The following is a 12,105-nucleotide window of genomic DNA, read 5'->3' as shown; positions in this document are numbered from 1 at the left end:
GGAAAGGTAAGAAACCTCTCTTGGGTAACTGTGGTTTCTAGTGCACACTGGCTATTCTTTCCCACAGTTGTGGAAAATTGGTTTACCTGTAAGGTAGGTGCTGCTACCCTGACTTTATGTAGTATGAGAGCTTGTAGAAACAGCCTACATTCATCATTGTAGGACTATTGGTTCTCGTTACTGGGTGATGTGATTCAGTCTCCTCCATCTGCTGCTTCTTTCAAAAATGGAACAGCTCTTCTCTTTTTCCCTTTTCTGCCTGCATTAATGGAGGTCTGTCTTGTTCTTGGTGCAGTCCAGATCCTGCCTCCTATCTCTTCTTTTTTTTTCTGTGCTGTTCCTTTGGGAGGTCTCCCTTTGCCTGGGTCTTCTTGTGACTTTTCCCTTGCAACCACAGCTAATGTAGGATTTTCAGCAGTAGCTGGAGGACTCGCTGAAGAGCGAGCTCTGGTTTATTAAGTATCCTGAATACCTCTGCTGAAGGACCGATCTTGCCTCCATCCTTATTTGCTTTGGAAAGAAGAGCTGGAATGCTTCCTGGGCACCCCCTGCGGTTTTGCGAAGTGCTGTCCTTTTGCCAAGACCAGAAGGCGACTCAAACTAGCTGAGTTTGCTGTTCGGTTTTTTAGTGGAAAATAGGGAAAGAAGCACCAGAAAAAGCAGATTTACCACACGTCACTAACCTGATGCTTCAACCCCCTTCCCTTCTCTGGAGCGGCCGCTGCTGCGCTGGCGGGAGGTACTGAACACTTGAGCTTCCCCGGGCCCTTCCCGGGCTGAGGCTCCTTCGGGACCAGCGTGGGCGCGGGCTGCTACCGCAGGAAAGACTGGGGGGGAGCTCCCGGGCCGGCCCGCTGCGAGCCGGCGGCCCCAGGCCCGTTCATTACCTCAGGGCCGCGCCTCACCTCAGCGCCGGAGGAGACGGGTTCCCGCCTCGGCCTGGCCCCGCCCCGGGCGCGGTTGCCATGGAGCCCCCACACAGCCGGCGCGGCGGCGGCAGGTGCGGTGCCGCCCCGCCCCGGTGTTCCCGCCCTCAGCCTGACGTCAGCGGCAGCCGCGGAAGATGGCCGCGGAGCTGCGCGGCGGGCCGCAGCCTCCCCGCGCTCGGCCGGGCGGTGCGGAGCCTTCGCTCTGCGGGCGCTCCCTCAGCGGTGCGGACCGGCGGCTCTGAGGGCGGGGCGGGCGGCCGGCCCCGCTCCGCCGCTCCGCCATGAGCTGCTCGGCGGACGCCGTGAAGGAGAAGCTGCTGTGGAACGTGAAGAAGGAGGTGAGGGAGGAGGAGGAGGAGGGAGGGGGCGGGCGGGCGTCCTTCCTCCCCGCTGGGGCCGGGGCTGTGAGGTGGACGGAGCCCCGCGCTCCGGGCGGCGGAGGTCCCCTGGCCCGGGAGGGCTGCGGGGCCTCGGGCCGTCCTGCATGCCCTCCCTCCCCGCCGGGCTCGGCCTCCCGCGGCGGGCTGAGGCCGGGAGCGAAGGGTTGAACCTTCCGCGGGATGGATTTGTTTGATCTCCTTTGCAGTCGGGCCGGTTGTTAAGAGTTTGCCTAGAGGAAATAAAATAAAGCTTTGGCCGGGTTGAATCGAAACCCGATTTCGCTTGTGGCGGCGATGAATGGGGAGTGGAGGATTTGTTCGGCTACAACTGTTTAACCTTTTCTGTGCTGTTGCGGTGGAATATGCGACCTTCCCGCGATTGAAATAAATAAATAAAGGCTCTGCTTAGCCTAGCTGTTGAGGTTAACGTTGTAATGCTGCTTCAGAAACATGTCGGTGGCTTCGCTGGGTTTTCCCCAAGTGAACCTGGGGAGAAGAGACGCTTCTCTCTGGGTTTGCTCATCCCTGCCCCGGCAGCAGGTGATGGCTGTGTTCATCTGAGGCAGGAGCCTGTAACGAGCTAATAATGATCCCGGCTCCCTTTCCCTGGGGTTATGTCTCCCTTGTTATTGGTTCTTTACTAACTTTTCCTTTGCTGTGAGTTTTGGAGGAGACAGGAGGAAAATCAGAAAGCTAGTCCCAAGATGCCCTTGGGTGAACTGAGTTGGCTCCCACATGCCTGAGCCCTGGCAGAAGCGTCTGCTCCTGTGGAATTCATACCTGCGCTTTAGGAAGTGTGCTGAGAGAGGGGAGAGTAGGGCTGGGTTAATTTGGGTGGTTGCTCTTACAAAGAGCTGCGTGACGCTTAGGTGCTGCTACCGAACACCCCGTGCCTGAACGGGGATGGTGGCGTTAGATCACACTTGCATTTGGACGGGTGGTGCTTCAGTCTTCGCAATTACCTGGTCGGATGTGCTCAGCAGGACAGACTTCCTACTGTGCTTCGTGTTTGGGTGGAGTGGCCCTTACCACAGAGCAAGGTTCGTGCTGAGACCGCTCCAACAGGACACTTTTTGGGGTCCGTGCCAGGGTGCTCTGGGAGGAGTTGCCTGGTGGTGTAAGCATGCCTTGGTCTAAGAGCACCATTGGGAACACGCTCCAGGTGGAACTGCCAGCTTAGCGAGCGGCCACCTCTCCCCCCCTTACACCCCAGTACTGTATTTTGCATTTTTGTGGCCTTGACTGTGTAACAGCCGTGTGTAGCTGCCTGTTCTTACACAGGAGCTAAGCAAAGATGTAACGCTTATCCATCACAGCAATAAAAAGTATTTTTAAAAAGCTAACTATTCTCCTGCTCCTTCTCCTCCCCTCGTTCACAGCTGGGGAAATTAGAAGGAGCCGGAGAGCAGGATTCATTAAAGCTCATGTGAAAAGTTGTTGCTATGGCCAAGGTTCCCGAGCCTGCATCTGGTGTCCTAATATTTGTTAGTGTTGAAACCAGAAAATATCAGATGTTTCAGTCAGCGTAGGTTCACCGGAAGTGGTAGAGTAGGGATAGACCTGTAAAGAACAATCTGTAAACGAAATTGCAGGACTGTGTCCTGGAACAATCCAGCTAGCACCTGGCTGCAGGGCACCAAGCAGGTGTTACCTATTACAAAATGCTGCGGCTTAATGCAGCCATGAACCTGCCACTTCATTTAGAAATTTTAGCTTAAACTAGGACCTTTGAGCCAAGATAGTGTACGGTTTGATTTAGAAGTGTGTGCACTTGGTCCCCTGGGTTAATGTTTAAATATATAAATAAATTTGAGAAATGTTTTCCAACTCTGAACATTGTAATCTTGTGCTAATGTACGAGATTGAAAGTGGAATGGATTTTCATGATCCAAGCCAGCTCAAGCCAAGGAGAACAAGTGGTATATAATTAAAAAAATCTGAGGCTAATTTGTTTTTAAAGTCTCTAAAATGTTTTTAATTGGACTTTAGCTTTTAAATTACTTGAATAATGCATTTTTGTTTTGTCTTTGATTTGTTTTTTTCTTCTCCAAATCCTCACAAATGCTCTTTTAGGGGATTTATATTGGCTTGGCTTTTTGAGGGTTGCCCAGAGCTTTCCATTCTAAAATAGTCCTGAGAGCCCTTTGGTGAGATTGTATGCATGTTAAGATAACACCTCTTGCCTGTGCACTGCACGGACCCGTAGAAGGGAACCCTGTCTGTTCGGCTCACATTAAGGCAAATGGTATCAGGAGTCAGTCAGAGACACTGAGATTGAGATTTTGGTTTTCTTTTAAACAATCAATGAATGGAGCCAGGAATTGAATGCAAACCACTGGTATACCAACCACCAGATTATGCTTCCTTGATGATGGTAATTAACTACTTCCGATAGAATTTTCAACCTCATTTTTTATTCTGTGTGACTTTTCACACAGCCACTTATACCTGCACACACATTGTGTGTTGGTGGTCTCGTTTTGAAAACTTGGCTAGTCCGTGCCCATTCTCAAAGCGATCATTCCCTTCTTTTGTCCTCTAAACCCAGGCTCTTCCTGCTATTGAATTATTTTCATGTAACCTCAATATCTAATGTAGTTCAGAGTAAGCATATTCTTTCTGTATGTTGTTTACACCAAGCCTACTAAAATTCAGTTGTCTTTGTAAAATATAAAATGGTTGTCTCCAAAGTCACTTGCTGCAAAGTGCTTTTTTATTTTATCTCTCCCTCTCAGCAGAAACTTTTGCATTTTCCCTTTGGGAAAATTTAATGTTGTTTGCTTTTTCTCAGATGGATTTTCAATTCCCACTGGTAAAGAATGTATTTTGTTGGCTCTAATAGAAAGGAGGACATGTAATGTGTTTTGAAAATTTAACTCTACTGGGATTCACGCTGAGGCTGCTTCTAAGTTCACATTTCAAACATTTATCTCTCTCTGCAGGAAAATCTGTTGTGACAAGCAGACTCATAAAACAGGCTTTTCTCTGGCCATTTCCTTCTACCTACGAAATGGAGGGGGGTTTGCCATTTCTGGATTTAAACACAACACTCTTTCTAGCTGTGAAACAAACAGGGTAACAATAACCTTAGCAGTTTTGCCCTGAGAAATTTCAGAACACTTCAGAAATGCAATTGCATATCTTACAACAAAAATGCAACCACTTCTGAGCAGAAATATACTACTTATTTAACAGCTTATATTTACACCACCCCATTTTTTATTAAGAGTAACAAAGAGTCAGTGGGGCAGCAGTAATTAATAAATGAGATGAACAGTAACTACACAAGCTAAAGGAGGCATGGATGCTGAACATAAGGTTTTCTCCTTTGAGGAAAAAATACTGTGGGTTTTAACTGTGGTCCTGGGTATTCTAGTATTTTATGAGCACTGTTCTTTGCCTTTGATGCTGCATTATCCCTGTGGTGCTCCTCCAGCATCCCATCATGATGCATGGTTGGGGAAAGTGTTGTAACCTGTATTCTGAAAGAGGGGTGCTGGTTTGAAAGGTTGTTCCTAACCCTGAAAGCTGCAGATTATGTTGAGATGTGCTGGGTCAGCCCTGGTCAGAAATCCATCATTGTGACAGTTTAGCAAAATTGCAGTAAGGCAAGTCCTAACTGTCTGTGCTCATTGAAGCGAACCAGGAACTCAGCAGAGGGATGGAGAAGGCAACATCTGTAGGTCTCTTCCGGCCCTGTGCTTGTAAATAAATTCGTATATAGTCAGTGCATGTCATAGTAGTCTTCCTTTTCTTGATCCCTTATACCAGAAGGTTGCTGCAAAATTGGGAGTTTATTTCAATTTTTAAAGCTTCCTTATAACAAAAATTAAAAAAAAAAAAAAACATAAAGGCATTTCTCTTGTGTTGTTCTTTGGTGAAACTTACTAAATAATCGATGTATTATGACCTATGCTCGGTGTTTGACTGTTTCTGAAAGTTTTGGCCGTTGTAGGATGTAAGAGAAAGTCAGAGCACTGATCCGTTATAGCATTGTGCAAATGCTTATCAGGTTCTATTTGAGGAGCTTGCTTTGCTTTACCTGGATAATGCTACCACCAGGATAGTCTTCACTCCTCAAATGCTAAGATCTTGGGTAGGCAGAGCTTTCCCATCCTTGCTCTCCCATGGTTGGTAAACGTGGTGCACGTAGAGCCTGTCACCTTTTCCAGGGAGAGCAGAATGTCTTCTGAGTCTGTGGCCGAGGGCTCTTAAAGCTCTCTGCAGTTCCCTTGATGCAGTGCTACTTCTGGTTCATGGAGACTGAAACGCACAGAAGTCAATGCACTTGCTGCTTTTCTGCATGCTTGTTCCACCTGGCAGGTGTAAATGAACAGCCTGGTTAAGTTGAGTAGATCCTGTATTGATCTTATAAAGGAGGCACAGAGAACAGGAGGGATGTTTCCAAGGCAATGGAGGGAGCACTGACTGCAGCTGGAGGAGGCAGCCCTCCATCCCTTGCACAAACAGCAGTTCAGTAGGCTGAACAGAGTTCTTTACCTGTGCAGGTGGATGGGTGAATGTGGGGGAGTGGGCTGTTGATGTTTCTTTTAATGAGATTAATTTGAATTTTGGTCAGGTCTGCTAGTATCTGCAAGTGGGTGTCTGTGTAGGCTTATGCTCAGAAAACTTCATTGACGAGTGCCTCCCCAGAACACAGAGACACAACAGCATAATTCCCTACAAAGAGAGCTGCACAAAATTGCAAGGGGGGGGAGGCTTGTGTTCCATTTGATCAGAAACATTTGATTTAGCTCCTTGCCTGTAGCATCCCTGAATTACGTGGCAGTGAGGAATGACGTGGGATTGAAGAACACTGCATTCCAGCTTTTGAATCTTCACATCTACTGTCTATGCCCTGAAATTGTTTTCTAATAACATTCACTAACCCTCCAGAAGATGTGCAGAGGTTGCTCTGTATTTGGTGGCAGTGGGGAACAGACACTGATTGCTTGCCTGGTCTGTCCTGCTTAGCTCTGGAGGTCCTGGATTCAAAGTCTGCTGATAGACTGACCATATGGTGCTGCTGTATAAAAGTCAGGTTGATTACCGTATCTGAAACCTTTTTCTTTCTAATTTTTTATACAGCTTAAATTTTTTGTTCCTGGGCTACAGACTGGGATCTAAATAACATACTGAGCTAATAAAGACTAATGATTGGGGTGATGCCTGGGAAATGTGCGATAGCAGGGATTTGGCCTCTGAGCTCTGGAGCTCTTGCTCATAGTAAATGACTTTTCTTCCTCTCTGTCATCAGGAATTGAATTCCAGTTACTGTTCTCTGGGGAGCCGAGACTGAAATCACAGTCTGCAGTCCTGAATGGTGCCTGAATTCATGTCTGTGACCTTGAGTCATATGTGCATGACTTTACCCTGGTGCAGCTCTCTCGCGCTTCCTCTTCTGTCCACCTTAATGCTAGTGGCACTCAGAGGTACTTTTTCCCTTTTGTAAAACAGGCCTTTCATTTGGTAGATTAAATACAGTTTTCATCCAGTGAAATCGGAATAGCTTGCAAAGGTTGGGTCACTCTCCTTCTTTCACAGATGGGTCGGCTGAGGCACAGAGATGAGTTGGCTTGGAGGCAGCGGATGGCATCGTCTCTGTGCTTCCACTGCAAGCTGTGTTTGCCGGAACATGCTGCCTCCCACATGTGAAAATGCAGGTCAGGGTCTGAGCTAAAATTTAAACAGGCAGAGCTGCGCAGCTGTCCTGTCCCCTTCCCTTTGCTGAGCTGCGGTCTGCCTAGGTGCTATTATCTAGATGATTTCAAGTGCCTAGGTGAGGTTTGGAACAAGTTTTATTGGGTTCCTGCAAAGACAAACAGACATCAAGCTTGTAAATCAACAATGATGTGAATAAAAATGTGAGAAGGGGATTCATGGATAAACAGGGTAATCCAGATGCTTCCTGTGTGAGTTCCCATCCGTGAGACCTTCTCACACCTTTGCGTCTTTCTTGATATCCTCTTACTCCTCCGCCTCCCACTGCTTTACTGTAAGGTCCAAAGTTCTAATAGCCATGTCAGAAATGCCACAGGAAAGAAATAAAGCATCTTCTCAGGAGTTCATCTTGTCAAGCCTCAGTATGTGAATAGCGAGCCAGGTTTTATAAAGTGCAAAAGACTTGCTTTGAAGTCCTCAGGTATAAAACGTGTTCTACTTCTAAAGCCTCTTACATGTTTGCTTTCCCCCTCCAATGTTTTCTTTGCAACCCAGAGGGCTCCTGTTTGATAAGAAGCCCAAATTCTGTCGGATCAACTTGATCCAGAATTTGGGGCGAGGAGAACGCCATGTGTTGAAAGGCTTGTGCAGCAAGTGCTGGAGCTGGAGCTGCAGACTGCTGCCAGCCTGGGCGGGGAGTGTAGGAGTAGGCATGGAAGTACCTCAAGATGATTACCAGGGGGAAGGCATGTTTGATTACAGCATCCAGAATTGGCCTCGCAAATGATCTTACTGGAGGAGGAAGCCCTCCAAACTGGAGAAGGCACCTTCATAGGCAGCTGCATTCTCATAATCACAGCAGTGCAAGTACAGAGCCCAGCTGTCGATTGAGCATTGCACCTGCAGCTTCTGGTTCCAGTGCTGAGTGGGAAGGCTTCAAACCTTTGGACCTGTCAGTGCTGCAAAGAAGTGGTAACCCAGCTAGCTTTAAACTGGTTATCTTGGGTACCAGATGCAGCCTAATGAGAGCTGAATGCACGGTTTCCAGCCCTGCTGAGAAGCATGGGTTGAGGTCTCCTAGGTATGCAGACCTAGCCCCTGCGGCAGGCTGGTGCTGCCCATTGCTCTACAGCTTGCGCTGGCACTCAGACCAAGCTGGCCATGCTGCTGAGCTTGTTGGTAAAGAGTAGCCGGACAGTGATTACTTGCCAGATAATTCACTATTTGTTGGATTCCAGGACTGCTGTAAAAATTGTTTTCAAGTTTAAAAAAAATAGTTGGAAGAAGAGAGTATGTTATTAAATCTTCTGCTACAGTAGCACTTACTTTCATATATTGAAAGCGATGTGGCATTTATTTAGGCAGTGCCCTAACCCTGTAATTATAGCTCACTAAATGAGAGAAGCCAAAAATGATGGTGGATTTGTATCTGGAAAAGCAAGTGCTCTGTGGCCAGGAAGAAAAGAGTGTCTGATAAATGAGTTGGTTGAGGCAAATAGTTTTCATCTGGTATCAGGCTGAGGAAGCCACTGGGAGAGGAATAATCTAGCAGATGAATGGAGGGTAACTGCAGCCTCTCTTCAAGAGCGTAACTGTAAGATTTGTCTGTCTTCTTCCTTAATTTTTGAAAGTCAGTAATCTGCAATGAATTCCCTCTGGAAGTTGACACATCAACCTTGAAACTGGAGAGGAACTTTGTTTTAAATCAGTAAGAAGTGTGATGAATGTAATTTTATTTGCTGTTATTGTTAAATTCTGTCTAGAAGTGAAAACTGAAGGCACAGTCTTCTCTATGGGTACTGTATTATTTTTGTATAGTGTCTGGTGCAGCAGAGCTTTGAGAACATAATTTGTAATTACTGTGGCATGTAAAGTCCCCAAATGGGGGAAAGGTTGCTGTAAACCTCTCTTGGGATGTATGCCTATGTAGCTCAGGGATTCTTTGTGCTTGAAAAAGAGCAGAAGGCCACAAATGGAAAGAGGACCTGGCAATACATAATCTTATTTCATGAGCAGAAGTAACTATATGCAGGAAGGCCAAGGATGAATCATATAAAAAGTTTTGCACAGCCCTTTGGAACTTCTGCTGAAGAAGTTCTCTGGAGGGCACTCTGCACACTCTGAAATAATTCAGCCTTTTATAGGGGCATGCCCCAAATAGACTTGTCCTCGTTATACCAGAGGTTCTCTCACCCCATGAAAAGCAGCTCGGGTTTGTCCTTCCTTTCCCTCCTTAAATGTTTCTATTCTTCCTTCCCTGCAACATGTAACTTGTGTGACTCCTTAGCCTTTTGGTGATGGGAAAAAGGCAAGCAAAGGTTGAAACTGAAACTTGCAAGTGCTGTGCTGTTTTTTGTTGGGATCTTACAATCACGTCTTTCTATTTATTTTAGGTAAAGCAGATCATGGAAGAAGCTGTCACCCGGAAATTTGTCCATGAAGACAGCAGTCACATCATCGCCTTATGTGGTAAATGACACAAAAGAGCTAATACTACATAATCTCACTTTTCCTATAGAAATGTATTTTCTCTGCTGTCAGAGGTAAATGCAGGGACTTAAATATTAGAAATCATGGAGTTCAGGCCCATGTCACCTTTTCTTTACATTTGCTACATCTGCGTGTACATTACAGATAAGAAAGTAACTCTTATTAAATGAAAGTAACTCTTATTAAATGACAAGGTGATTTACTAGGAAGCACTAATAGGTTAAATAATATGTATTTGGAGATAAGATACAACACAGAGAATAACTGCCAAAAGATCAAGTTTTCACAGTCATGGGTTAAAATCTGGTGCTTTCTTCAGCTGAAAGTACTTTGTTCTGTAAGTTGTCTCAATGTATTTGAAGAATTAGGTGACTCATTTTGAGTATAGGTGACAGAATCCAGCCCAAAATGTCATTGAAAGAGCTGTTGCCTTTTTTAAAAGAAGACAAACAATGGAAATCTCAGTGACTTTTCTAGCCAGCATCATGCCACTGGATTGATTTTTGGCATGATGAAAATTGGCATGTTTCAGATCTTCACAATGCTTCTCTGCTCTCCACTGTGCATTGGATGCTGTATTACATAAATGGTGTATTTGAGAGATTGAGGTCTAGGCTTTGACATTGTGGACATTCTTGTATATTTTTTAATATAATCAGTGAGCCATTATGTTGGTGACTTTTCCTCATGACTGTATTTTGGAAGTTGTATTACCAAGAATTAGCAAGAACATAAAATTTCTTTGGAGATAACATCACATATACCAAGGGCAGCTGTGTTTCAGAACTCTGGATCAATCAAAGTCTGAATAAATTCTAAAATTTGGTGGTGGTTTGCCTGGTCCCTGCAGACTTAGACTGCTGTGTGTGTATGTTGTGACGATGGAGTGAAGCAAACCCTGGGTGGGTGGGATAAAGAATGGTCCAATGCTGGATTCTCAGTAGAGGTCAGCTCCTGAAAGTTCACACCAAGTACTTCTTTGGAGACTTAGCCACTTCATTCAGTGCCTGAGAAGGAACTATTGAATGCTCGTCCAACAGTTCTGAAATCTAGCCCATAATTTACTAGGGCCAATAAAAATTTAACACTATTCATCAGACTTTGGTGTGTGGAGAAACATCACAGCAAGATGCTGCTGAGAATTAAAGCTATGTACAATTGTAAATATGTGTGTTGGCCAGTGAATTCTTGGCTGCTTTCTCTTCGTGCTTCAAATTGAAGACTTAACTGGGAGCGATGCTGAGAATGATTGGAAAACAGCCATCATCTAAACACTTCTGGATTTCACAGAATGGAGCATTTGCAGCCAAGCATACCCAGTTATGTGTTGATGACAGTGGAGAGGTTAAGAAGAGTGGAAGCTAGGTTTGGCTTTGGAGATAAGTGGACTGTTTAGACAAAGAAGCATTGACGTGTGTTACTGAAAGCCAAAGCCAGAGAATAGTAACCTTTTCCTGTCGCAACATTGAGATTCCAACTTGCTCTGTGGTGCGTGGTTATTATGTATGCAAGGCTAATCTTTCACTAGTCTGCTTGCTGTTTCCAAGTTATCTTTTACATATGGCTTAGGAGAATTTATTCATCCCTATGTATTCAATGCAGGAACGCAAGATTGGCCATGTTTTCTGGCTAATGTTTTATTGCTATTAATATAGACTGTAGCCTTTTCCTCCATTTAGGTTGCAGTTATGTTAAATATTCCCCTTTTATCTACTGTGTGTTTGTACTATAGAGAGGAGAAAAAGTAACTGAGGAAAATGGTCCCAAGATAGGAGCAGGTGAAGGAACCCTGAGCCAGTGCCCTTGCTGCCTGTTCGATCTAGAGAGCTCCTAGTGTTGTGTGTCTTTTCTCTGTTTTTGAAATTATATTCCATAAGATGTGCTGCAGTGTTGATGTAAGGGCTAGTGGGGTGGCAGCTATTTCTGTTAGAATCTGCTTGGCCAAAATTAGGAATACTGTAAAATCTTAATGTTTCTCCCTTCCACCCACTGTGATTACAGTTGGTTTTGTGTTCTGAATTCTGTAGGGTCTGAAGAACTAATAACTCTCCATGAGCTGCTTTTTTATTGCCCTGCAATCCTACCTATCCTAAGGAAGTATTCCAACCTGCAGCTGCTTTGAATGTAGGACTTAATTAACTCTAAACCAGAAGTAGGTGAAGCTGAATGTTCTGCTATCACTTCAGCTAATTGAATGGAGAAACTGTTTCCAGTAGATTTGGCTAACAGCACCTGGCTGGGGCTCTCCTGTGTGTGCAGTTCTCTTCCTTCCATCACTACAGTTTCATATGTTTCTTCAAGAGGTTTTTCCCTTCTGTTTAAAATTAGATTGGCTCAGTACATGAGTCACTTTCAGTGGATCTTCGTTATAAATATAGAATTCTTGTGAATCCTTTTACTCTCCTGCAAGGCTGAGTTTAGCCAGTCTCTTAAATACATGGTAGTTGATTTTCAGGGCCTGTCTGCCTCAGTAACTGAAAATTTCCCAGCTTTCCTAGGTCCTAAAAGGCTGAAGGTGCCAATTAAGTAGTATGTGCCACTTTTCTCACACCCTTAGGTGCCTCTATGTTACAGTGCATGGGGTTTGTAAGGTCAAGAAGCTCCAAGCCTGAGATGGCAGACTCAGTGTTTGCTGTTCAGCCCCA

The 12,105-nt window shown here is 45.3% G+C and overlaps 1 protein-coding gene across 5 annotated transcripts in view; it reads left to right on the top strand.

Moving 5' to 3' along the window:
* The first annotated feature begins 1,092 nt into the window (after positions 1-1,092).
* The window catches only part of SGSM2 (small G protein signaling modulator 2), a 64,245-nt gene continuing 53,232 nt past the window's right edge, over positions 1,093-12,105 (top strand). For all 5 annotated transcript variants that reach the window (XM_049801834.1, XM_049801830.1, XM_049801833.1 and 2 more), the window contains exons 1-2: positions 1,093-1,267; positions 9,364-9,439. In XM_049801834.1, coding sequence (XP_049657791.1) covers positions 1,211-1,267; positions 9,364-9,439 — 133 coding nt within the window. In that variant the 5' untranslated portion in view covers positions 1,093-1,210. The remainder of the gene's footprint in view (positions 1,268-9,363; positions 9,440-12,105) is intronic.

Source organism: Accipiter gentilis, chromosome 6 (assembly GCF_929443795.1).
Source record: "Accipiter gentilis chromosome 6, bAccGen1.1, whole genome shotgun sequence".
NCBI classification, from domain to species: domain Eukaryota; kingdom Metazoa; phylum Chordata; class Aves; order Accipitriformes; family Accipitridae; genus Astur; species Astur gentilis.
This window is presented reverse-complemented; position numbering and strand designations above follow the sequence as displayed.